Consider the following 27,609-nt stretch of genomic DNA (forward strand, 5'->3'; position numbering starts at 1 on the left):
TCACCGTCTTGGTCACAGTTCTCCACGGTAAACATGGTAATCTAGGACTTTAAATCACAGTAAAAAAAGTCACGCTGTAAATAAAGGGAATTGTGACAGAATTTCATGTAGCTGCTTTATTTTTAGGGTTACAAACAAAAGCTGTGTACAGTACTACATAGTGAGATAGATTTACCCCATTTAATAGTATCTAACTTTAGAGGTTCTTATCTTTGTATGTCAGCCCTGTGATGGGCTGGTGCTGAGACTGAAGAATCCAAACAAGTTTCTATATACAAGCAGATCCTTATGCATATAGAAACAAACTTCAATGTCAGTTCAATGTCTCCACAGGCTATTGATTTCATAACTTGGAATTTATTTTTATTATGTTTTAACTCCAATTTGTGTGCGTGTGTAGACAAAATAACTCATGGCCTGCATTGTCATCAAAGGTGGATTATTACTTGGGAGGTTATTTCTAAATGATTAATTTAAGGAGCTGAAAGGTCAAAAGTTAAGATAAACAAAATGTGCTCAGGAAAAATTAAATTTTCAAGAAATAATAATAGAGAGACAACCTAAAGCTTAAGTTAACGAGTACAGGATTCCCTATAAGACACCATATGATAAGTGAAGTCACAAAGAAGTCAGAGAATGATGTCATGCATAGTTCAAACGAAAATCTTCTCTGCGTCTTATTGTCTGTAGACGTGATCTAAATCTATAGATCGAATGATAATTCATGATGTAGGTATTATATCATTGGGATGACATCATAGTACTGTAGATCAGACATGAGCTTGTTTGATTAATCATTAACAGGGCATGGGGCAATATCATATGTTTTCCTATGGCTTTAGCCCTGCTGCAGAAAATAAATAGATTCTCCTCATTTTATTTATTTGGATTAAATCTTTATTATTATTATTATTAGTAGTAGTAGTAGTAGTAGTAGTATTTGTATTATTATTTTTGAGGCTGTTGTTAAAACTATTATTATTGACTTGTGCCACTATCATTAATAATTGCAATCATCGATATCAATCTTATTTGTATTAAAACAACCAGTCTGACAGCTTCAATATAATAATGTGGCAACACGACACACAGCTGTCCAGAACCTCGGAGCAGAGTGTCTCTGTGTTTATTTTATTCGGGAAACACTGTAACTTGGACATGATGCAATTACCCAGTGAAATGCACAGATTTCTGGGCTGTGTTTCAAGATGCTGACAACGCCTCTGATCGCACGCTGCTGCACCACGTCACTTGTACAGAATGATGGCGAAATGATGTTTTTAACGAGAGTTGTTTTTTCACATCAGAGAGAGAGAGAGAGCGAGAGAGCGAGAGAGAGAGAGAGAGAGAGAGAAGGAGAGGGGGCGGGGTAGGCGTGACACAGGCCTGTCTGCTCTTATAGTCGAGAGGAATGAGCGCGCCTCAGTCTCCGATGAAATGTGAGCGGAGGATGCTCCTGCTCCAGATGCCCTGCACTTCTTCTTCTTCCTCCTCCTCCTCCTCCTCCTCTTCTCCATCTTTTTCTACTCTCACATTCCGCCCTAACGCCTCCTAGGCCTTGCGGGGACGGACAGAACCCATCCAGGGGAGGATTTACGCACAGACCCGAGCCGGTCCCGGACCTCCATTGGCAAACATCAGCGGGTACGGGCCTGTTTATGTTCCTTATGTCTTAGACAGCAGCTCCATCCACAAAGGGGCTGCCTATCCACTGCTCTGCCAGGCAGGTGATGGGAGGTTAAAGTCACTTTTTGAATCTGTGGACGTTCACGTTTTCGCCTTTATTGAAGCTGACCCGAGTCTTTATGAGGTAATTTGATTGGAAAGTGATGTGAGCAGATTGCGTTCTCATCAGTGGCTTTGGAGTCTTTTTTTTATTTATTATTTACCTCTACATCACTGCTGCTGCTGCTGCTGCTGTTTGTGTGCGTGTACGTCGGGGGTGGGGGGGGATGTGTGCGTAAGGAGGGTGTGTGTGTACGTGCCGACATCTCCCGTATGTAGTGTGCGTTGTCTGTGCGGTGGTTTCCCCCCGTGTCTGTGTACAAAGCCATCCTGCAGCGTGCAGCTCCACAAATGGCCAATGGGCTGTTTATGTCACCACACGCCGAGTCCACTTGCCAGGACGGAGGAGAAAGAGTCAATTTTGCGTGTGGACACTAATTTCCACCATCGCCGCTCTCCCGTGCCAATCCCTTCGCATGTGGCCAAATCCGATCAGGTTACTCCATCACCATGTTTTAATAGAGGAGGAGGGGATGGCCCTGGGGGGGGGGGGGGGGGGGGAACGCAATCCACTGCAATCTGCACACACGGGGGGCAGAGTGAGAAGAGGAGGACGAGGCCATGTTTTGAATCATCCAGGAGCAGATAGTGAGCATCTTCTGGTCCATGTCCCTGTGAGGTCCCAGATTCTGGATGGTTCTCGGGGGCGCTTTGAGAGGGAGAGTCGGTCAAAATGGCTCACAAACACCAGACGTAGTAGCGGTGCTTAGGTGTTACTCGTCACCCGACAGTATTACAGTTTGCTGAGTAATGAGTCATATTTTGTAGCTTACTGACATGACAGTGGGCCCAAACACAAAGACCCTCAGTGGTGACAATGTGTCCTGTAAGTAGGACAACAGTGTATGCATCCCCTGTAGCCCACCTCTCTATTAAGTGTTATGATGCAGCCTTCATATTCAATTTGGAGGTGCTCTAGATTGTTAACCCCAGAATTTTAGAATTTTACTCAGAAATAATTTCATATTTTAATGTATGCAGGTCAAAGCAGAGTCTCAGTAAAGTCCGTAAAAGATTTTTTTTGGATTAAAGAGCTTGTCTTGTGTTACTTGTACTAAATATTTGAAATGATTATTTCACGACACACTGGATTTGTGTTGCTACATCTTTACTGGGCGGAGGGGGGGGTGACCAATGTTAGCCGACTTAAACACAGTATTACATCACTGAGTTCGCTGAGTTCACTCCTCTGTACCTGCGCTACTGTTACACAGTGTGTGTTTTGGGCATGAAAGGCTAACTTTAAAGGTAACCTGTTGTCAACAAATGCCTCGTCAGTGAGCATTTCTCTCTATTTCTCTGTGTTGCTGCTTTTCAAAACTCCGCAGGGCACATTTAGTAGCTATCGTCTATCTTGATGTGCTGTTTTAAAAAGCTGAATGCTGTATCTGTGAAGCTATTAGTGATTGTTTTAGAAAATGGGGTTATTATTTGTAGTTGCTGTAGCAGAATGTCATTGATACTACCATTGCAGTGCAGCATCAATAATAGAATACCAAATGTAGTAGCAATATCACAGATTTTAGCAGTAATATTGCCAGCAACAGTAACAGTACTACCAACACTGATAATAGCAGAAGGTAGTTGGTATAATATTTATATTAGCATTACTAATTAGAGTCTGACTCATATATTGGCTGGACAATTTTATCAGCAGATACTGGCCTATCACATATCAGTATTGGTATGATTTTACCACCACTTTTTTGTCTCTCTAAATTCAATTTATCATCATACAGTCCCTAATAATGTGATTACATTTGAGCCACAAAAAAAAAACATCAGTAATAATTTTATTATTTTCGGCTCCTGACAAAAACACGTAATAAAACACATTTTTGGTTGTTTTCATTGATTAGGCACAGTCTGAGTTAACAGTAAATGTTCAGTTGCTTATTTAAATTTGTACAGACTTTGTTTTTGGTTCCCTTTTAGTCTAATTAAATTATGATCTGCTTTTGAAACGATGCATATTCATTCCTCTATAGCAGTGGTCACCAGCCTTTTCGAGCCCAAGATCACTTTCTAATTCCAAACTTAAGCTGAGATCTACCGTTACATTACATTTCATGAAAGGCTTGTGATGGAAATTCATCTTGAGATTTGAAATAATGAAATTCTCAGACTGGAGTTGCCTTTGAGTCTTTATAATAGTAAGCTCTGCAGAGGTTACACAACAAGCACGGGTGCTCAAAATGGAACTGGCCGCAAGTTCACAAAAGCCAGAACTTATACAAAGAGGCGTTTCATAAAACATAATATGAAAAAAGACATGAAAGACATGAGATCATCTGTGTCTGTCCGTCCGCTGTAGCAGTTGGAAGAAAAACATCACCAAATAAGGGCATACACCCTGTTGATCAAGGTCATAGCAGTGAGACACCACCAAGTAAGGGTTCCATCCTGTCAGGTAGACAGTATCACAGCAGTGAGACACCTGGTCAGGGGGATTTCCAATACCTTAGACACTGGTCAGTTGAATTTTCCACTACAGGCTGAATGTACAAGAAATAAATACACACAAAGAAGGGCAGTTGTGCAACTTTTTCTATTCAACGCACGATATTCAAATGAATAGCAATTTATATTTACAATGCAAAATATGTAGCTTCTCAGTTCCACAACATGTTCTGCAGAGGAGCTGCTACTGTGTGTTTTACATATAGGCTTTGATTTGAATATGGCCACAAATATGATTATTACCCTGTATGAAAGAAGTCCCTTGTACGAACATAAACACCAGTACTACACAGTATGAAGCCGTGCTTTGAAGTCTGTTACCTACCATCATTTTAGGCTGCTTAACATTTTTATAAATATAATTTCAAATATGAAACAGCCCTTCCTCTAATAATTACTTCCTGTTCTGTTCCACTCACTTCTATACTGTTGTTGATGCATTCTTTCTTTTCATAGCAGCTTCATTCTAACTCATCTGGACTTGTGCAGGCGGCTGTTTCCTGACTTGATCCAGGAGTTTAGATGGTGTGGGGGGTGCAGGGAATTTCTCTTGACCCTCCAGAACTATGTACACATACAAAATAACCTATATGAATGAAATATACAAGTTTTTTTCCCCTAAAGAACATAATGCAGAGAAAAAATATGCTTGGGGTAATCAAGAAATTCTGAAAATACATAAATGGATGAATCTCAAACAAAGAGAAAAGATGCTACATAAAGAAGTTTTCATTCATATTGAAATGACTGCCCACTTGTGGCGGCAGCATGTTTTTACCTCAGGAGGCTAGCTCTGAAATAGAATAATGTTATACAAGTAGTACAGCTGTTTTTAAGGGAAAGTGTGTATGTTGTGTGCGCAGCACGTGGGCGGTAATACAGTAGTATTCATCTAAGTGATCTAATAATCACTTGGATTAATTCTACTTAATCTAAGTAATCTAAGTGATCAGGCATGAGTACCGTGTCCTTAACAATGCAAAAGTAACTAATGATTGCAACTAATCAAATGAACAGGTAGCTACCCTTAGCAACAGTAGCAACTGGATAGATAATAGAGAACAGTCATAGTATTATTGTTGTTAGTAGTGGCAATCGGCCACTAACTTAAAAGCGTTGCAATTACTTCAAATGAACTAAAAATTGTGGATCATTATATAACTGCTAAACTGGCCATGATTGTGATCCAGCTGTTTCTAGAAATAATATCGCTATAGTTGCAAGTTGCATAAAACAGAAGGAGGAGCTATAACTAATTAGTACTGAGCACTGTCAAGCAATGCATTAAGGTTTCTCAGTACACAAATACATGATCATCACAATCTCTAAAACCACAGCTTTAACCAAGAGACGTTGTGTGATTTCTGTGTGGCAACGAGATGAGGTAACACAGCAGCCCACCTGTCAGGCTCTCACAGAGCCTGGGGGGGGGGGGGGTCAAACTGAGAGGTGGTGAGCCTGCAATAACAGGAAGATTAAAAATAACTCCAAAAATAAGTTGTCAGTAATATTTTGTGAGGTGGTTCTTTCAAGCTCTGGTTGAAACTCAACTCAATATGAAGTCAAGTCACCTCGAGGCTGGGACCATTTGTCACCAGTCAGGTTTCATTTGGGAGCCCGTGGACTTAGTGGAAAGATGGTCCACACAGACATTGGGTTTACATGTGTAGGATGATACCATATGTTTACCAACTGTCAAGACATACCGTTATACTGTTAAAACCATTCCCTGCACCGTGTTAACATGCAACCTGTTATCTGCATAAGGAACGAGAAGGGGGGGGGGGTTGTCATTTAGACCTAGAATGACTCAGCATTTTTATGATCTAATTTTTTCCTGTTTAGTCAAGCAAGGCAAAATGGGGCACTGTCAGCAACGGTCATGTGACATGATGTTACAGTTACAACCACACTGACTAACATTATTTATGCTGTCAGTGCGAGTGTAGACACTTGCTAGTATGATGGCTCGAGAAACACAAGCAGTCAGACAGGTTGTAAACAATTGCCTCCCATTTAAATTTATTTTTATCAAGAGAAAACTACGGCAAACAGCTATTATCAAAACTGCCTGTTATAAACATCAAACATAATTTACCGACCGACTTCCAGGGTCAACTTCAGTCTACCGCACTTGTATTTGTATGCATTTGTACACACACACGTCTTCAAGTGCAACTATCTGCAACAAAACTCAAGTTGTAAGATACTGTGAATATCCTTTAATCTAGATAGTTAAAAGAAACTCAGACAAGGTGAAAATATATTTGGTTTTGGTTTTGACAATCCAGCCCACTGTCATTTTACTTTCCCCCCCAAGAAATCTGGGGACTTTTGGATGGAAATTATATTGGCTACTATAAACCTGTCAAATTTATATATCAGCTGTTTTTTAAACACATTTTCTATATTTTTTTGAATCTCATGGTTAAAAAAGAGTGTAGACACGTTTCCAGCTATCAGGATTACCTACTGTGATGCTCTGTTAGGAAGCTCAGAAGCTGTTGTCATACTATATGTTGCTTAGCAACACACATGATGTAACCATAAGGCGTGCCACAAAGCCCACAGCGGAGCTTTGAGTTGTTGATCTCAGCCCCCGGACAAACGATTGATGAGTCCTTGGTATCCCTCGACATCCCTTCCCTATCCCTTTGAGCTACAGGGTAGAAAATATCTTACTGATCACCCCTTTAAAGAATTTAATATCAACACAAAAACATCTCATCAAAACCCAGATAGTGATGCCCAGGAATCCATGATGGTGGTACGCTGGTATGGCTGTCATGCTGGCTTTTCTGTCCGCTTTTTGTGTCTCTTTAGCTGTTTTCAGTCATGCACTGAACTCCAGAGTTCCTGTGGACATTCTACATGTGTGAGTGCAAATGTCAGAGTGAGAGCCTGTGGACTTTCTGCGGCGTTTCTCCGGCCAGCCCCCCTGGTCCGCAGAAAGTCTGGAGGAGTAGGAGATCCTACGCAGGGCCGCGAGTGAGTGGGGGTTTTAATGATGTTTCTGCGGCGACAACACGTTGACGACACCGACAAAGATGTCAAGAGAGGGGCCAACGCTGGTGTCGATGTGCTGTATGCGAAAACATGTGATCTTTGCAGCTGAAATAATACTTATAACACTTCCTGCCTCTGCCTGCTGTGCCCCCCTTCACCTGAAATCTGCTGAGAGTCCTGTGTTGTTGCAAATGAGTGGAGAAACTCCTGCTCTGTTGTGTGGAAGGTAACCTCCGCAGACATTCCAGGACCTCTGTCTCTCTCTATCTGAGCATTTCCCATTCCTAGTTAGTTTTTCCTCTTTTTGTATGGCCTTATTGCATCCCAGACATCAGGGCTATTTAGGAGCAGACAGGACTGCAGGACACACACTCTGTCACAGCACAGCAGCCACACACACACACACACACATCCTGCTTGAAGAGTGTATCACCGAGGAGGGAAACTTCTGGATTACTTCATTTATGCATTGAGCATGTTAGATTAAAGATGCAAACAGAAAGGTGGTATAACACATGATGATGATGATATGATGCTTTGCACAACTTGCGTGCTGGACACAGAAGCTTACAATCACAGTACTATATTATAATTTCTGCATTTTGTTAATTTTGACCAAATACTAAATACAAATACTAAACCACTCCCATCAGTTAGCATGCCAACATGCTGAGATTAGCAATTAGCTCAAGGCAGTGATGTTCCAAAGGAGATCCAGCAGAATCAGAGAGCAGAGTTATAGAATTCAGAGATGGACAGAATTGACTTTTTCAGCTTTTTTCAGCATAAAATTTCTGGCAACTTTCAATGCCAGAGTGATATAAAATGAGCTGGTAATAGTTGCATGGTAGTTTAGGCTTGAGACTAAGTCCATAACAGGAAGTCATGATGTTATTGTACAACAAACGGTACAGCTACACTGAATCTTTGAGTCTCCGTTTTTACTAGATGTTGCTAGACAACCCTTGTGAGTTGCAGTACAGAGAATGATGATGTCCCCAGTCACAGTCCCACAAGCAAAGCTCTAATTCAAGGTGTGGTGTTGACACCCACACCTTGAATTATTGAAGAAAAGAACAAAACAAATAAAAAACATTCAAAATGTGGCCTGGTACTGAAGATTTACCCTTAGAATATCAGTAAATAAACACAGTTAAAACCGCAAAGCATCATAGGTGATTTGAAGAAGCAAAAATTAATGAAACCAACTGTAAGCAGAAAATGGGAAAGAGAAAGAAGCTGAAAGGGTGGAGGCTGGATTTGATAGTGGGGGAGGGTAACACGAGCGTTCATAACATGTCTGTAGGATTTGTACAATATCGGTGTTGCATAATGTGGAGGAGACGTACTCTCTGGCTCACGCTGATGCTTTCAGAGTAATCTGTTTACGACTTACCATTTCATCATTTCAAACCTGCTCTCATCAATGCTGATAATAATAATACAGGTAATCAGATAATCAACCCCATCTAACAATTATCCAACCAAAAGCAGCTTTGTCCGTTCCAGGAAACCAAAAGTAAAGCAGGCAAAGACAGTGGGAAATCTTTATGGAAACAGGTTGAAAGGGAGAAATAGTGTGAGTGCTGTCATGAGGCCATAACTCACTGCAGAGTTCATTTGTCAGCTGTAGTATATTTAGCTCTGTTCATTTGTTTCAGGAAGAGACATATTTGTCATATTTGTCTCTTCCTGTCCTTCTCTCTTTCCTCTTTCTGTCTCCCCCACACACTCCGCACACATTTGCCCCTCCTCTTGAGTAGGCGGTTAGAGCGTGAAAGCTGGGAGCGAAGGGAGAGGGAAGCCAGAAAAAGAAAAAGGGACCACAAATGTCCAATAAGAACAGGATGGAGGGTGGAGTTTTGAGCTACAATATCAAAACCATTGATAGAATGCATACAGCTTTACAGACGTAACATTTGCATGTTGTCTGCAGGCTAAGAAATACATGCTACTAATGGGGAAATGATCACAAGGAGTTTAGTATATGAGGTGTCAAAATAAAGTCAAAATCATGACATTGTCCCAGAGCCCAAGGTGACATCCTTTAAAGTGTCCATTTGTTTAAGCAACAGTCTCTTTGCAGCAACTCTCTGATGCTTTAAGACACCAGATTGTTACTTGTTCAGATTCTACAGTTTGACATGGCAAGAATTAGTCTTCGGTGAAAACACGAGACACACGTGGCATCCAAAGCCGTTTTCAGACACCATCTCCGGGTAAAATCCGGAGAATTGGCGACGGAGTTTATCCGGAGCAGCTGGGTGCGGCAGACAGGGACAGGAAGTGACGTATTAACTCCGCTGCGGAGACCACGTGATTTCTGTTACAGCACCCTGACAAACATCGTCAGCTCTTATCACCACACACTCTGTTGACATCTCCACACATGCACCTCCTCCGGCGAAAAAATATGGAGAAGCTGCGTAGTCCAGTGCATGTCTGAAAGCACTAAAAGAAAGTTTGCGATGTTGTCTGATATTTCCTCTGTAGCGTTGTGTATTGTTATCTAACGTTTGTGCCACCATGTCCTTTAATCTGGATATGGTATGTTACACATTGGGCCCAAAATAAACCAGTATTCGGTATACAGGTTTTTACCTGCCTGCTAGATTGCTATACTATGGCTTCAAAAAGGTCTAATGTTAATATTAGTATCCACAAAGTGTATTATGTGACCAATGTCCACAAAGGACAGTTTGGATGATGATGATTTTACTTTTTAGCTTTTTTTCCCCTTTTAAATTAATTTGGCTTACCTGCAAGTTTGGTTACAACCTGTCTGCTCATATTTGTTGTCATATCTGACCCCTTTTTGGCGATAACACTGAATTCCCAGATCACAAATTAATGTCAATACAGTATCCAACAAAACAATAACAAATAAAATAATTCAAACAAGAGCCAAATGGTAATAATCCTGAATTATGTGTCGTTATGTTGTGACGTATCGATAATGCAGCATGTATTGTGTTGTGCAAGGTTTTTGTTACATCGCCTTATGCATTACTTGTGTTTTATATGGAGATACATGTCTGTGTGTGCGGACAGCAGTGCAGTATTATAACACCGTGATAAAGTGTGTTGCGTGGTTTTGGTTGGCTGGTTCTGCAGGGTTTTGCAGGGCTTGCAGGGCGGTGTTGTGTTGTGTAACGCTGTTTGTGTGAGAGTGGGTTTAGCCGAAGCACCGTCAGCAGCAGCACCTGTCGTTTCTACCACAGACCCTCCAACCACTCCACTGAGGACTACTCCCCTCATCTGTGCTCTCTATTATTCCCTCCTTCCTTTGTCTTCCTTTGTCAGACAGCTTTCCTTTGTTTCACCCCCCTTCACTTTCTCTCTCTCTCTCTCTCTCCCTCTCTCTCTCCACCCCCAGGATGTGGCTGTGGCTTGATTAGAAAATGCGTGGCACAGAACAGGCAATCCATCACTCTGCCAAAGCCCGCCGTTTCTGCACATGCGCTTTGCCGACACAGTCTCCAAAACACACACACACACACACACACACGCGCGCCCTCCACCTCGTTCTCCTCTTCTTCATTTCCCTTTTCTCCTCATCCTCAGCAGAGACCAGGTTGTTGTTGGGTTTTTTTTCCAGGAGACCAGCAGCATCTGACACCTGCCTCTCCTTTCTTTTTCCATCCTTCACCACTCCTTGCCCTTCAAACCTTCACTCCTCCTACGCTGGCTTCCACTTCCCACTTCCACCTCCTCCCTTCCCTTCCCATCTGCATCCATTCATTCACCCCTTGCAGTCATGTCTCTATTGCTTTTATAGATTTTCCTCAGGAAAATTTTGCATCTGCAGTGGAGAGGCTGAGAAAAGGAAAAGTGCATCCATTGCAAACAAAATATTTTTGAAATTCTAAAAACACATGTTCAGACGAGGAAGATTAACATCTATGTTGTTGTGCTATTGTGATATTTTAAACCAAACAAATAATCTATGAGTTATATCAACCAATGCACATGTTCTCAAAAACACAAAATCAGTTTACAATCTGACAAAAGGGTTGTGATTTTAGATGCACAAGAGTCTCATTATTTCAATATATACAACACTATATACATAAAAGCCCATCTGTTTTTATTATTTAATTCTTAATTGCACCTTTACCCTTCCACAGCTAAAATCTAAATTACTAATAATTGGCCAAATGGTCTAAATGACCCGATTTGACAAGCTCCACATTGAAGGTACACTAAGGCCTGTAGTATCTCAAAACCTAAAGCTATAGGTGAGTGGGCGTACTGATACTGACATGCACCTTGGAGGCTGTAGTTTACTTCTCTTCACACACTCTTGTACCTTTTACTTTTTGTCAAGAACTAGATATATTTCCAACAAAAGTGGTCCCATTTTGTACTGATGTTAAAACTTGGACAAAAGTAGGCTACAGTATGTCTATCCCAGCATTCGTACCGTCAATCAATAAATGACCAACTGTTTTCAAACCTCGGATGACCCCTGATGATCCACTGATATCTTACATAATTGTTTGAATGTAAATTTCTTTGGAATGCACCGGCTTTTCTTCATCAACTTGGTGCTGCTGTTGGTCTGCCATTGATCTACCATGAAAGCCATGTACAAAGCTGTAAACCTGACCTTGAGTTAAGAGTATAGTTCGTATTAATACTCCAGAATGTAGCTTTGTTTACAGTTGGACTAGCAAGGACATCTCAAAAAATGACTAAGGAACCCATGTTAAAGAGTAGCTCCTAAGGTCCTAGGAAGGAACCCATAGAGTAGCACCAATCCAATTCTGAGCTTCTTAGGAGTGGTTTATTCCTTCCTGTTGGATTGACACAAGGAAACAGATTTCAGGCAGAAGGAGGAGGAGTTTTAGTCAATTGTCTTCTGCTGAGAGTCATGGAGAAGACCTGCTACTGTGTGGACTAACTACAGTTGTTGCAGTCTGCGTCGCCCAAATGATTTGGTAGATTTCGAGGGAGATGCACAATAGGCTACAGAATAGGCATGCACCCAACACCATACCTGCGGTGCTTATTCAAGGCAGAGGTCAAAATCTGGGCTCAAATTTCCTCAGGCATGTGACTAATTCTCATTAAAACATTCTCATTACAGCTTCTTTATTAATGTCATCCACAGCTACCCCTGGCTCATGTTACAGTAAGTAAAATGATCCAAATGAGCTCAGCATGATATAGTGTCGATAATTTGAATTTAAGAAAAAGTATTGGAACAGGTATTGGATGGCAAATAGGTATTAGCAGAAAATTCAGTTTGTCAGTTCCCTAATTTTCCAATACAGACTAACTATCAGTTGTGTTGGGAAGATATATTTGACATAATTAGATCTTTTTTTTTTTTTAAGTATATTTTTTGGGGCTTTTCATTGCCTTTAATTGATAGGAAGGAGAGCAAGCTGTGAAGGGGGGACAGAGAGAGACTGGGGAAGGACCTGCAGACAATGGCCACAGGTCGGAATCAAACCCAGGTTGCTGCGGGTTGAGGCCTTGACTCGTTGGGGCGGCACCTCTACCAGGTGAGCTATACGCCCTAATACCCCCCCCACAAAAATATGAGCGCACTGAAAGATCCCCACGAACAACACAGCAGTCTGCCGTCCAGAGGAAGTCCCGGCCTCCACTTCTCATTCCTTCCCCTTCATCTTACCCTCCCCTCATCGCATTTGCTTCTGTCCATGGAGCCTCCCCCGAGTCTATTCGGCCCTCACCTCTACATCACTGCTACCGCTCAATATCCAGCCAGGGCAACATCGAGCCGGGGTCATGAAATGGCCACTGGCTGCCTGAATCTGCCTACCGCCTTCCGTCATCTGATTATGAGGAGGTATTCTCCTCATCTGGCCTCTTTAGATAGCCAAAATGTAATCTGGTCTCCTAATGGCCGTGTGGTTCCCTTTAGGGGGAGTGTAAGTCTGTATGGGTTGTTTTTCTGTAGATGATGATCTAAAAGGACTTCAGAAGGAATCAAACAGGAAGGAGGAGGAGAGCGTCTAAACCTGGGACAGTGTTTTCAGTATTATTATGTTTACGTTCCCAGGGCGATTATCTAATCTGCTCAGAGGGAAAACAAAGCTTGTAGAGCTCTGTCATGCTTTCGCACTTCTAGCTCTCCACTGTGTAGGTTGTCTCGCCCACTTTTGATTAATAATAGGCTTGAGCGTTAAGAACTGGCTTGGAAACCTGCGTGAAGAGACAGGGATTGAGCTTCGTCGGACTTGTGCAAAGTGAATGTTAAAATATCCACTCCAATATAATGACTCGTGACTCAGCGGTAGAAATGATCTCATCTTTTTTTTTTTAGCACGGCGTTCAATTTCGGTATATTCTCCTGCCAGTTTCTTAAATGCTGATCATTGGGCATGTTGTTGTATCCTGAATTTCTATTTTAAGTGAATTTGCGATTTGACGAGGTTGTAACTGAAAGCCTTGAAAGACCATTGCAATAGAGAGCTTGTTGAAATGAAAGCGATGGTAAACCTGCTCCCTCCTCTCTGTTTGGTGATTGTTTGAAAGGCTGCACTCACCTTGGGCTTTGTTTGGTATCTCAGATATGGCTGTCGTCACATGATGGTTGCTGTTAACTCTAAGAGCCTGTGAAGAGGACACGCTCTTTTGTCTCTAATACTCTCCGGGCTCCATATTACTCACCTGCATTCAAGAAGTACAATTCATCACCACAAGTAAAATGGCACGGCACATGCATCACAAGGTATTAAGAAGGTTCATAGATGCAGGTATCTGTGGAAAAAGTGTGATCCCCTCTGCTCATCCAATCCGATTAGGACGGGAAGGCTGTACAGTAAAGGCCCTGGGTCAGCAAACAGGAAGTGCTTCAGTTGCATAAAGAGGATGACAATTATCACAAGAGACAGCATCACTACAACCCTGTAGTAGTAACACACATTCAGCCGAATACTCCTGAATTTAGGGGTCATTAAAGAAGAATTGAGCCAAGCAGGGGGGTTAAGAGTGCAAATTTACATGAAACAAACTCTGCTATTTACAAGGAGAAACTCAGAAATTCTCTGAGATTGAAGTTCCAAATTGATGAGACAGTTTTTCGGAACACAATCGAGAGATGCAAAGATGTTGGTTATTTCTACAGGCAATTCAAATGGAATTTGTAGTTTTCTTTGAGTGACCTTTTTTTCCTCAAGGGGTTAGGGCGGTCGTCCTCTAACCAGAAGGGCCACCCCATTCTTCCCTATCTGCACGCTGAAGTGTCCTTGGGCAAGATACCAAACCCCAAATTGCCCCTGATTGATTAAAAGTGCTTCCCATAGATGCACTGTATGAATGTGTGTGTGAATGGGTGAATCGCAAAAAAAACAACCTGTTCTGTAAAAACTAGAAAAGTTTGTTTCCCTGTTTGCCTGTCTGCCTTCTTTCCATTACTATGTCCACTGGTCTCCAGGTTCATTCAGCCTCCTGCCTGCTCAGTCATCCAGTCCCATTCACAGCCAGACCTCCCTCTTCCCTCTTCCCTCTTTCCTCTTTCCTCTCAGCCTTGACCTGCCAACAAATCTCCACTTTGTTACTTTTAGCTGTGTTCTGCATTCCCCTATTCAAACAAAACCAATTAAGATTCTGGACTAAAAACACTTACTGCTAAATCCAATTACAAAGTATACTAATCTGATTCGATCATGCTGGGTCCATGCCAAAAACAAACACCATTTTTGTTTTAGTATATTTGCGACTATTCTGACCTTTTTCTGACTATTCACTTAAAAATGTAGGACTTTACAGTCTGAATATATCATAATATAGTGAATATATACATTTTTGCCAATAAGTTTACAATTTTAATTCTTCACTTACAGGCGGACCGTGGTCTGAATCTGAACCCTGACACCTTTCTATCCAGACGTCAGCCTTTTCAGTAAATCATTCAGAAATGTGACATTTTAGTCCTAGATGGTCAGTCCTAGAAGGTTTATTATATTTATATATACTTTTTACAATTTGTTTACTGTGGGACAAAATGAAAGTGTCATCACAGAAATCTCTGTTGCACGCTGACATTTTTACACTGCTTCATTTTGGCATTTGCATTATGTGAATTTTGTCAGCCAGTAAACGGTCAAGTAACAGTCAATCTGCAAAGTGCAAAATTAACAAATACACAGTAGATATAAATGGACTTCTCTAATCAGGCAGTAAGGGTTTCTCCGCAAGATTTTCCTGTTTACAATCCAATGATGAAATTGCAAAGTGTGAATATACACCACCAATTAATAACCCATTTTCCTCACATTCATCATTCTGCTGTTGCATTTTGTCGGCATGGCTCTGCTCTTTGAGGGAAACCCTGAAACCATCCAGGCAGCGATAAGCATTCTGCTGGAGAACAAAGCCCCAGGATATACATGCACAGATTACATTCCATTTAAATCAACAATAGCAAGAATATAGCACATTAGGGTTGGACGTTAGTGCTCCGTTGGCAGCAAGTAAAGCACGAAACAGTAGATGGCAATCAGCTAATGTAAACTCTGATGCCAACACCTTCAAGGCTCTGTTTGGTGATCCTAAGATATGTTCAGACAGACATCAAGGGTAATTCTCACCTTATGAGTATGCCTCCAGTCTCTCCTCCTTCCCTCTCACCACTGTGTGTTTATAAAGTGGAGTTGTTAAGCCCTGAAGTACATGCAAATTTAGATTGTGTGGGCTCCATTCATCAGATAATTAGTGAATAGTGTTTGCTGGGAACTCTCTTAATAACGGTAGACACACGATACCTGATGACGTACCAAGAACCTCTTTCAGCTATCATCCTGCCTTATCGTATATTATTTTGTAACATTTCAATGAAACGTCTTCCTCTGCAACACAAGATTTGATGTGTCTCTCTTTCGCTTAACACCTATCCTCCCCTCCCCAGCAGCGAGCCCCAGTTGTGGCCGGTGGGCATGGTTTTGGAGGGCAGCTCAGAGGCGCTGTGTCCCCCCCCATCTCTGGAGCTGCGCCCATCCTGCAACAAGAGCCAGTCCTCGCCTCCTCTGAGCACAAGCTCACAACCCCACGACGGAGTCTTCCCTGAGGACAAGGAGCCCGTCAAGTACGGCGAGCTCATCGTCTTAGGGTGAGTTCCTGTTCGTGTGTCTGCTGCTGTATATCTGCTCATAACTCACCATGTGTTTGTGATGAGTGTGTGCCATCATAAGAAAAAGGTCTTAACAAAATGCCTGTCTAAATAAAGTTTATAATCTAAGGTTAAATATATAATTAAAGAGATTCAACTCAGGACCCTAATTAAGCCGGGTCCAAATTATATTCCATCTGTTTGGGTAGGGTCCCCTTGTATTTCTGTGGGACCTCAGGTCTATATGTTTCTACCTGGGTTCCTTCTTTTTAGTAAAATGATGCACTTTGGGTCCAGGTAGGTTCTCCACAGTTCTGCTTGAGATCATGTCCAAAGACCTCTGGGGTGATTCATGGACGCATGCATTCAGTAGCGCTGAATTCTACTGAGGTGCCGTAAATATAGGTCCTCGTACATCCACTTCATTTCTAGTACCTGGGTGTGTAAGTGTGTGTTTGTGTGTGTGTGCGTGCATTTTCAACTGCTTTACCAACTGCTATACTCATACACATTATAAAACAACCTGAATTTGTAATATGCCAGCAGCTACACATTCCTACTAAGATTGGTATCAATCTTTTCATCCATGCCTCGGTAGAAAACTGATTGAGATGATTTGACTATTTGTCAGTGAGCTTCAGAGGTGCTGCTCAGTGTGTTTGGTAGGTGTTTTTGTTCTTGCAACTGAAGCAAGCCAGGTGTGTACCCCTGCTTCACTCTTTCGGGAAAGCTAGGCTAACCACATTCTAATTATAGTGTCCCAACTGATCTATTCCTTTACAAAATTTGAAATCCAAGTAGTCTGCAAATGCTAGTGACTATAGACAAACAGATCATATTCAAGGTCGGTTTTGGCCCATCAGCCTAATAACTTAGTTTGCAGAGCAGATCACCCCAACCGGGGAGTTTTTTCTCTCTCTTGTGTTTTTGAAAATGTGGGGTTTCTCAATTATTTTGTACGGTCTCCACTCTACTACTTGAAGTACCTTGCGATAATGTATATTGTGATTTGGTGTACAGTATATAATATTGAATTGAATGGATTCAGTGACATAGGCTCCACCAGCTGCACTATCACAAAATAACCTCCTTAGTTTGGACAAGGTGAGGACAGGTCAGGCGAAGGACTATATTCATCTAAGTCAGTTAATCAGAGGGAAAAGGGCTCATTTGACTCAACACAAAGAACACTGAGCCCCAGTGGCAGAGAAGGATATGTCTCCCACTGGGATGCTGTGGTTCTATTCCAGGCAGAGACACAGACATATGCTTCCACTCCTCCACCTATTGATCCATGCATTAATGGATGATGAGCATACCGTGCGTCTGAGGTGAAGTGAAGTGGACAGCTCTAAGCACATTGGCTCACATCTAGCATCAGAACGTGTCTCTACACACATCATCTTTATCTGGGAACGGATCTCACTTCCATGCACTATATGCAAAGCAATATGTTTCCAAAGATTAAACCAACTGTATTGTTGATTTTAGCAAGCCTGACAAACAGGATGTTCAGCCCTGGTATTAACATGTATCTCTAATCACGGGTGGACTCACCCTAGACACATTGAGGACACATTTGAGATCCGATCTCTCAGTCCACATTCACAGGGGCTCTGGGACGCATGTGGCCACATTCTTTTCACAATATGATGGTAAATGTGTCCTGGGCCACACTGAATGATCCCCTACTTAGTAGTCGTCCTCTGATCCACTATAATTTCATGATATCAAGTATTTTTACACTTCTCAGTGTTTGACAGACATCAATTGAACTGAAGTGTGAACTGACAATTGAGAGTTGTACACTTGGGATTGGATCACTCTAGATGCTTGTTAACACCAGGTCTTTACAGGGCCATTATTTCAGGCAGGAAAGAAACCAGTATGGAAATAGGTGTTTTTATTCTGTGTCATGCTCCAATTTAAAACTTGCATGTCCTTTTCTTTCTGTCATCACATCATTTTACTTCATTTCATTTAATTTGTACCGGACCTTTACTTCATCTGTCCAAAACCACAACAACAAAATAAATACTTAGTGGTTTATTCCATAGTGTTACATGTAAATTGAGATTTTAAATACTTGTAAATACTTAGCAATGTTTCCTCGCTAACTCATCAATATGAGTCATAGTTTTTCAGTTGTACAGTTGTAGAGTTTAATAAAAGCACTTCATGCATCTACCAAAGACAAATTGTGGGAGATTTTCTGTAGTAAAGAATAGTGTATGCTATCAGTGCCAAACGTATATTTCTATGGTTGAGGTTTTGAAGCTGCTATAAAATGAATTTACACATGCAACTGAAATAAGGTGAAGTCAGTTTGGCTATGACTCCCTGATCCCAGTGGCTCAACAAACACTGAAGAAGGACAGCTGTATCGTTTGTTGTTTAAAAAACTAGGAGACCCAAATGGCAAAGTACGAGTAAGTGAAATCTATTGATGAGTGAAAATGATACTTTTGAATGTTGAAATTAAGTCGATTTTATTCCTATGCTTCACAGGCACAATGGTTCACTGGCCAATGGAGACAAGGGTCGTAGAAGAAGTCGTCTGGCCCTTTACAAGAGACCCAAAGCCAATGGGGTCAAACCTGATGTTATCCACAATGTCTCAACACCTCTGGTGTCAAAGGTGAGCAGTCGTAACACTGGTCCTTTAGTGCAGGGTGCCATTCAAACTTAACTGTTTACTAGTCTTTGGTCGAGGACACAAGGAAGATCTACTATGAAGTACATCTTGTGGATTTTTTAACTATGCATGATCTTATTTTCGGACATTTCGGATATTGTGACATCACTATGAAGTCAAACAATTATGTCATATAATGTAGTGAACCATTAACGTTTGGAACAGTAGAAACACATGGTTCAGCTTATTGAGATCAACCATGCATCGTCATATAAAGAAAGAGAGAGAGTATTGCATTCATAATTCTGTACGACTACTTTTAGGTAATGTAAAAAGCTGTCATACAATATCTTGTTTCACTCCGTCATGATAATATGTTTTAATTATAAATGATGTCAGTGAGAGGGGGGTTGTTCCCCCAGAATAGGAAATATCCTCTGGATACATTTTCCTGGAGGCCAGACCTTCAGCTCTCCTTGCCATAATGTCTTTTCCATTGGCAGGCACTCAGCAACAAAAGCCAGCACAGCATCTCCTACACACTGTCGCGGAGCCACTCTGTCATTGTGGAGTACACCCATGACACCAACACAGACATGTTTCAGGTTAGTGTCCACACACACACACACACACACGCACGCACACGCACACGCACACACACACACGCCATGCCAACTCAACATTTTAACTGTGTGACCTATGGTATAAATATCACTCGGAGTCAGATAAGTGACAAGTTGTCGGATGAAATCATTTAAAATGGTCCCTATGAACTACCACAACAGCAGAAAGACTCACACCTTGAAACTGCCTTTTACTTTTACGTTCTTTCATTTACTTCTGGAGGGGCTGTACGTGAGAAGATGTTCGAGTGAGACTCTTCGGACATTCACCGGAGTTTCTACGGCCAGCCCCCTAGTAAAAACTCCGGTGAATGTCCTTAGGAGCCGATGTGAGAACAAAAAGAAAGCAAATATCTCTCCAGGAAAAGGTGGTGCCATACATGTAGAAGACACGGATGAAGATGTCGAGAGAGCTTTTGCTGATATTTGGCCTGATTCCTGTGTTGATGTGAAAAACATGTGATCTCTGCAGCAGAATTAATACCCCACCATGCCTCTGGCTGCTGCATCCCCCCTCACCTGAACCCTCTGGAGATATCTCTATTGTTCTAAACGCATCTCCTGCTGTGTTGCTCATGTGTGAGTGGCATATTCCAGAGAATGTCCAGACCCACTTCTCCAGTTTATGTCTAAAAATGGCTTTTGGTTGAAGTCCTCAGTACTCAGTGCTTCGTGACCCGCCACAGTAGAGAACTGCTCCTTGTGGTAGATCATGTTGCAGTGTGAGAAACACACAAACACACAAGGTAAAAACAGCACCTGCTCCACTCTCCTAGGTGGTAGAAATTCCCTGTGGCCCTAATGCATTTTCCCCTTAGACCTCAATTATAAAAGAGACGTCTGCACAGATTAGACAGCCTAAGCTATGGGCTATAACCAAGTGCTGACAAGCCCTGAACACACAGAGATCTTGCATGAGATTTATATCATCTTCATTGTGGAGGTAATCTGTAAGCAGATTTGTCAGACTACTCAAGAATGCAGCGTCATCAGAGAGCAGTGAGGGACAAGAGGAAGCCCAGGAAGGAGAATATCTGTCAGGACAGAAGACAACAGACTTAGGAGATAAAATATACAAGAGACGATGAGTCAGACTTGCCTGCCCTCAGCGCACAGTTGTTTTTCACACCACCTTATTCTCTCATCATCAAGGAGATCCACACAAAGCTGAGGCTCCAGGAGACAGAGTCACCAGGGCTTCGGTCCAGTCTATCGATGTCTGTTATCTCACTACTGTGTTAAAGGGTCAGGTCATCACCCGCAGACAAAACTCATACTTTCTCTCTCAACGTTGGTGGTACCTGTCCATGCAGATAGTGTTGGTCTCACTTTTTCACGTTATGAGATATATCTACCTCCAGCTAAATTTAATTTGTGCTGCTCACAGTGTTAAAAAAAAAATCAAGGTGAAACACAAAGCAAACGCTGTTCGATTAATTCTAGTTTATTTACCTTTTTAATGGACTTTGACTGAAACCCCCCACAACCCGGTGCTACCCGTAGCATAGCAACGACTGTTTATCAGCTCATCTTAATTATAGCTAACTAGCTAGCCACGTGCATCTGCAATTCACCTATGTGATACAAATTGTGATGTATGTAAGGGAAAAACTTGTATTTTTGTACAACTCAGCAAATATAAGACATTTTAGATCAACAAAATGTCAATATTAACCTTGAGACCAGAAACTGATTAGAAAAAGGTTTGCTGAGGTTATGAATTTATTAGACTTTAATGCAGCTTCTTGTAGAAGCCAGTGGAGTTGCCCCCTGGTGGCCATTTGACAGAATGCAGTTTTGAGGCCCTTTAACATTTACAGTTCAGAGTCTTTGTCCATGTTTGTGTATAGTCAGTGTTCATGAGAAGTGATCAACAGGATTGTGATATTAAAGTGTTGTGGCTTTTTCTTTATTGGAAATTGATCATCGAGCTAAATTCCAGTCCTAACCACGTCATGTCATATTTCTATCCAACCTTGCCCCATTCCCAACAAGTTTCCTTTGAGAGCAGCACTACTGGAATAACAATTCCATTTGAAGGGAAACTTTATTTCTGAGGAGAACAGCCTTTTACACAAGAATGTGTGTAACCGCTTCAATAGTTAAGTTCAGTTATGTTAGTTAAGTTCAGTCTTTTGCTTGTTCTTGACTTTTATTCTTGTAATCCTGGCCTTTGATTCTATTGGCAATGGTAATGTTGTACAATGATTTCTGAGGTGGCAGAACACAGCAGAACAACAGAATCACAACATGATTGAATGTTGTTAGTCAGTGAATAACCTAAATGACAATCTCTGCCATCCAGCTGGCAGGGAGCTAACCCCAGTTGTTAAAGTAGTCATAATGCTTTACTGCTGCAGTGATCTGAAAATAATGAAAAGAGAAAACCTTTTTCCTCACATTACAGCTGCTAGCCCAGCAGTCTCTCACTAAACTCTGCTGAACCTGAAGTAAGGCGAATTTCAAAAACGTCTGTAATATGCTGACATCAACAGGTTACGGAGGTTAAGAGCGACTTCAGATCAAGTCATTCTGACCACCGTCAAACACAGGCTCTGTCTGGCAGGGCACATTTCCAAAGGCTCAAGTTCTATATTTTTGGGGAAAATGGCATAACACTTTATACGTTAGGATCAAATTACAAAAGCCCAGTACAATCCTCTTTAACAGCCACTCCTGTCCGAATCATGGCATGTTTTTAGAGCAGTCACAGTACTTCAGTAAGCTTTTAATCACACCGTGACTGCAGTACTGTACATCACAGCTGAACTGTCAATAGCACTTTGAGTCACCAGTGAGAGGAGCTTACTGATTTGGCTCACTGTAGCTACGGATATGGTTCATTATGCTGAGGGGTGAATCCACTAAGTTCCTCTTGAGGATTCAGTGTTAAAGATGCGGTTGATCATTTACCGACCCCCTTTAGAACGTGGTTCCATCACAAATCTCAAAACCTGGAATAATTACAACCAAAACTATCTTCATAGACTGTTACCACAAAAGAGAAATGACAGGATCTGTGTTTGTCGTTAGAATGAAGTGAAACCGACTATTTCATCATGAGTGTTAATGTATCTGCGTGAGGATTCTTTAGAGCTGTTCATGTTTGACATCAGTGTTTCTTTGTCTTGGTCCTCTCTCCTCTTAGATTGGCCGGTCCACAGAGAGCATGATCGACTTCGTGGTGACGGACACGGCAGGCAGCGGCAGCAGCCAGGGCGGTGGTGCGGGAGGGGAGGGTGGCGGTGGAGGACAGTCAGCTCAGAGCACCATCTCCCGCTACGCATGTCGCATCATGTGCGAACGCAGCGCTCCCTACACAGCCCGCATCTATGCTGCCGGCTTCGACTCCTCCAAGAACATCTTCCTGGGGGTGAGTGTTTTTCCCCCTCACTGGGAAACTGGCTTCTACTGGTTAACTCTACCATGGTAACCATAGCAACCATAGTAAGAGCTACAGCAGGGACGTGACTGGGCCTCCCACGGGTGACATCATAGCTGTGATGTTGGGTGTCAGTGCATGTGACCTGGCATGGGAGAGGAAGGAGCTTTGTGCTCCGAGTGTGTGTGTGTGTGTGTGTGTGTGTGTGTGTGTGTGTGTGTGTGTGTGTGTGTGTGTGTGTGTGTGTGTGTGTGTGTGTGTGTGTGTCAGTGTGTTTGTGGTGAAGAGATGTGGTTGTGATGGTAGTCATGTGTGTTATGTGTGTGTCATGTGGGTACTGCTTCTGGTTGTCATGTTACCGTCAAAGTTACCGCAGAGACATGTGCGGTTACATCACCAGCAGACATGATACATGTTATAACATACACTCTATATCAGCACGGCTTATAACACTGTATTGATGCCGCTGTATGTAATAAACCAAATACAGTAGTTCAGGTGATTTAAAGATACATTTTGTCCATTGTTACAGTTAAGATAATATCATACTGACTAACCTGAATGTTGACATCTTTATTAAACCACTGTGTAATGATCCTTTAAGCTGATTTGTCGAATCAAATTTGTCATGTCAGAAAAACAACGTGGCATGATGATGTCTGTATGTCATGACAATAAATTGCATCATTGCTGCTGGCTCCGCTGTGGAGGGGAAAGTCCCATAAAAAAGCATGACTCTAGTAGTGAGGTTAGAATTTTAGAGGTGAAACCTCAGATTTGGAACAGACCACAGTCACATGTTGCATTGTACAAAATCCTTTAACTGCAAAAGGAGACGATGAAACAAATTTATTTCACCATTGGTAATGTGACGTACGTGCAGGCCAATAATAGCTCCATTCTCCTGGCAGCATGACTTCATCCCATGCAAGATTCATCAGGACCCCCGACAACTAGGTCAGACATAACACACAAACATGCAACTGGGGTGTAACTGCCCCGGCCAGTAAAACTACATTTACACTGATTTGGAGCAAATATTGGAGCAAAAAGATCAGTTCTCATTCAGGCTCTGTGCTTCACCTCTGAACTCCATGATGGATGTGATGCAGATGAGACAGTTGTTGTGAGCCATAGATAAATTATTCACGTGTGTATTAAGTAAGACCTTAAAATAACAGTAGCCAGATATATTTCCATTCTGTATTTGATTCCATAGGCCTTTTCACAGCAGGCATTCAAGTCAATTTAATTAGTTCAGTTCCAAATCACAACCGAGCCTGCATTTGTTGACAGTGGAGAGTAAAACATGACACATGAAAAGCTGACAATGTTATATTGTAGTCCCACTAAACCACAATGACTGTAACTTGTCATGATTTACAGTCATTGACAATTTTCAAAAATGACAAAAATTCTTGAGGAGATTGCCCCCTGGTGGTTGGCTGCAGTATAGGTCATAAACCCCACCCCCTCCATGTTAGCAGATGCCTTTTCACTGAAAACTGCAGCTAATGGATACAAAGCCGATGAGAGTAGCGAGACTCGACCAGAACAATAGGGTCGCAGCTTGTAAAACCAAATCAATAAGTCGAAAAGTGCTAAAAAAGCTCTGTACAGATTAGAGGAGATGTAGAGATTATGATAATGGTGGATTCATCACAGTAATGAGCCCTTTCCCATTACGCATCGTCATTTGAACCATTCCTGACACAAATACGCTGATCAGTACAGCTTAACATTTGCTCTTGTCTAAATAAGGATTTTTCTTTCCTCAGCAGCAACAACCTCAAAAAGATGTTTTCATATCTAAATCTCTAGGCTGCATGGTGCAATTTTATAAAAATTTTGGCTAAGCATGCCAGAAATGTGTAGTTACCTCATGAGCTAATTTGTGTTCGTATTACATCTGGTCTTTCTCTTGGGGAATGGGATTATTCTTTGGCGTGGGTGCTCCTCTTTGCGTTAGTCAGTACAGTAGTCACTCTGTACTGAGCTTAATATAGAAGCGGAACAAAAGCAACGTAGGCTGTTGTTTTTTTTTCCGCCTGCCACCTCTGGCATCCACCTCCACTGTATCCCTCTGGCTCCCCATCACTCCCCTAACCTTTACGTCTGCCTGCTCTGTGTGTGTGTGTGTGTGTGTGTGTGTGTGTGTGGGTGTGGGTGTCTCTCAGGAGCGGGCAGCCAAATGGAGGACGTCGGATGGCTTGATGGATGGCCTCACCACCAATGGGGTGCTGGTGATGCACCCAGCAGGGGAGTTTGTGTCTGAGCCGGCTCCAGGCGTCTGGAGGGAAATCTCAGTGTGTGGCAACGTCTTTGCCCTGAGAGAGACGCGCTCTGCCCAGCAGAGAGGAAAACTGGTAAGAGCAAGAAGGTTTGATGGGAAACCGAGTCCCATGTTTGCTTTAATATGATCACAAGGGTTAAAGTCACTGCCCTTGACTTGACCACAGAGCTTGGGACCACAGGGAGTTCTGTGGAAATTGGTTTGTCACAGCTGCACATACCAGAATAAGGATGAAGAACAAAGATCGGTATTACATTGGTATGATGGTATGCAGAAAAGACTAGACATTTAACGCGGTGTACCATTTTGCGCATACCATTACAAGGACAGAGTACTGAAGGGAAGTTGTTGTTGGTGTAAGAGCTTTTACAAGACGTGCAGAAAGTAGTTACATTTGTCATGTACAAGAATCGGTAGATCTCCATCAGTGGATTATCATGAACATGTGACCTGGGGTAAGTGGGCAATGGGCATCCAAAAATGTTAACAGTGTAACAGACAGGGAGTAGGAGATATGTATAAAGAGAGTATATGGGACAGTACATAAGGGGCAAAACATTGTTGTGCAGCACAAGTGTAAATCATAAAAGAAATAAAGAACGTCTTTCCCCGCTACAAGTCAGCTTCTCTAGTGTTTCTCAGAAGACACAGGAAAGTTTGAGCTCCTAAAATGAGCTCCTAAAATGAGGGCTAGAGAAGTGCCATATGAATGCAGTCCATTTACCATATCATACCTTCACTCACCTCAACAGAAAGACCAAACAATAAGGAATAAAAAGTGTGAGGTATCTGGGAATGTTGTACTGCAATATCTCTGGTTCAATAAAAGGTGCTTTTGTTCTTATTTGAACAAAACCCACCAGTATGCGCCATAACAACACATCATATCAAGGGATGCATGCATCTACTCTACTGTATTGTTACCTGGAGTGAAAAGTTGGATCAATGTGTCCCCTCTTTTTTAATACCAGTGATGTCAGTGACCGAAATTGATGTACCTTCTGTTTCTACCCTGCCACATCTACTTCTTCTGTACTTCTCTTAAGGTTGAAAATGAGTCCAATACCTTACAGGACGGTTCACTGATTGATCTGTGTGGGGCCACCCTGCTATGGAGGACCCCCGCCGGACTGCGCCACACCCCCACTCTCAAACAACTGGAGTCCCTTCGCCAGGAGCTAAATGCTGCCCGACCACAGTGCCCCGTGGGTTTCAACACCCTGGCCTTTCCCAGCCTGGCCCAGCGTGAGATTGTTGACAAAAAGCAGCCCTGGGTCTACGTTAACTGTGGCCATGTGCATGGCTACCACAACTGGGGCTACCGCAAGGAGAAGGGCCCAGCCGGCCCCGGGGGCACGGCGCCGGCCAGCACTGGGGAGAGGGAGTGCCCCATGTGCCGGCGAGTGGGCCCCTATGTGCCACTGTGGCTGGGCTGTGAGGGAGGATTGTACCTGGACAACGGGCCGCCCACTCATGCTTTCTGCCCCTGTGGCCATGTATGCTCAGAAAAGACAGTGGTGGGGTGGAGCCAGATCCCATTACCCCATGGCACCCATGCCTTCCACGCTGCCTGCCCCTTCTGTGGCACCTGGTTGACAGGGGAGCAGGGCCACATCAAACTCATCTTCCAAGGCCCTGTCGACTGAAGCCCCGACCCGGGAACCACTCAGAGGACAGGGACGTTGGGATTGGACAGAGGTGAGACAGAGTTAAGACTGTGTGCTAGAACAAAAATCTGAACATTTCAAGTATGAGGTAAAAGAGAAAGCACTGATGACAAGTACAGTGAGAGGACTGTTGATATGATGAACTGAAAGCGACCTGCAATAGTAGATGCCAAGGCTTCACATGGACTAAGAGGTGTATGGAGGAGATGTAAATAAACTGTGTTGAAATGAAAATGTCTTTAGTGATCATTTCTTCTCTTTTCAGTAGCTGCTGGGCCTCAGTGTTTAAGCAGCTGGGTTGCTCATCGTGTTGATCTACAGTAGGTTTGAATGAGCTGTCAAGTATAGTTCTAGCTGACTACAGGAGGTCTACAGCTAACATTGTTAAATAACTCGCCAAATGAATTAATGAGAGTCAGGAGCACAACACCATTACTAAATAGACAGGGAGAAAGAAAGAAGAAGGCCACAGAGTTTTGGAAACAAACTTAAGTGGTTTGTCAAACTTAGGCCTCGTTCCTTATTCATGTGAATCATGAGGGAAGTGCGCTGACGCAGTGGGAATCAAGGGGGGTCATTCAGACCCGGGTGAGAATGTGGCCTGATGTGGAAGAGAAAATGAACGATGGTGGTGAAATGATAACCCAAACTGTCCACTGTAAACACCCATCACAGT

General features: G+C 42.5%; 1 protein-coding gene across 6 annotated transcripts; it reads left to right on the top strand.

Moving 5' to 3' along the window:
• The first annotated feature begins 1,360 nt into the window (after window positions 1–1,360).
• Window positions 1,361–27,167, top strand: peli3 (pellino E3 ubiquitin protein ligase family member 3). Of its 6 annotated transcripts, none has more exons than XM_034615062.1 (7): window positions 1,361–1,644; window positions 16,133–16,333; window positions 18,842–18,971; window positions 19,472–19,573; window positions 22,740–22,964; window positions 25,151–25,339; window positions 26,313–27,167. In XM_034615062.1, the coding sequence occupies exons 2-7, from the start codon at window positions 16,161–16,163 to the stop codon at window positions 26,910–26,912; spliced, it is 1,419 nt and encodes a 472-aa protein (XP_034470953.1). In that variant the 5' UTR covers window positions 1,361–1,644; window positions 16,133–16,160; the 3' UTR covers window positions 26,913–27,167. The 6 variants fall into 6 exon arrangements, with proteins under 6 accessions (XP_034470953.1, XP_034470954.1, XP_034470951.1 ...); XM_034615063.1 differs by having other exon boundaries at window positions 16,136–16,333; XM_034615060.1 differs by lacking the exon at window positions 1,361–1,644 and adding an exon at window positions 1,657–1,810.
• The last annotated feature ends 442 nt before the right edge of the window (window positions 27,168–27,609 follow it).

Source organism: Hippoglossus hippoglossus, chromosome 18 (assembly GCF_009819705.1).
Source record: "Hippoglossus hippoglossus isolate fHipHip1 chromosome 18, fHipHip1.pri, whole genome shotgun sequence".
In the NCBI taxonomy this organism is placed as follows: Eukaryota; Metazoa; Chordata; class Actinopteri; order Pleuronectiformes; family Pleuronectidae; genus Hippoglossus; species Hippoglossus hippoglossus.

Excerpts from the sequence above, each read along its gene's own strand:
- peli3 (XM_034615060.1), top strand. Across the intron at positions 22,965-25,150 it reads CCAAGAACATCTTCCTGGGG|GAGCGGGCAGCCAAATGGAG; the intron begins GTGAGTGTTTTT and ends GGTGTCTCTCAG. Across the intron at positions 25,340-26,312 it reads CCCAGCAGAGAGGAAAACTG|GTTGAAAATGAGTCCAATAC; the intron begins GTAAGAGCAAGA and ends ACTTCTCTTAAG.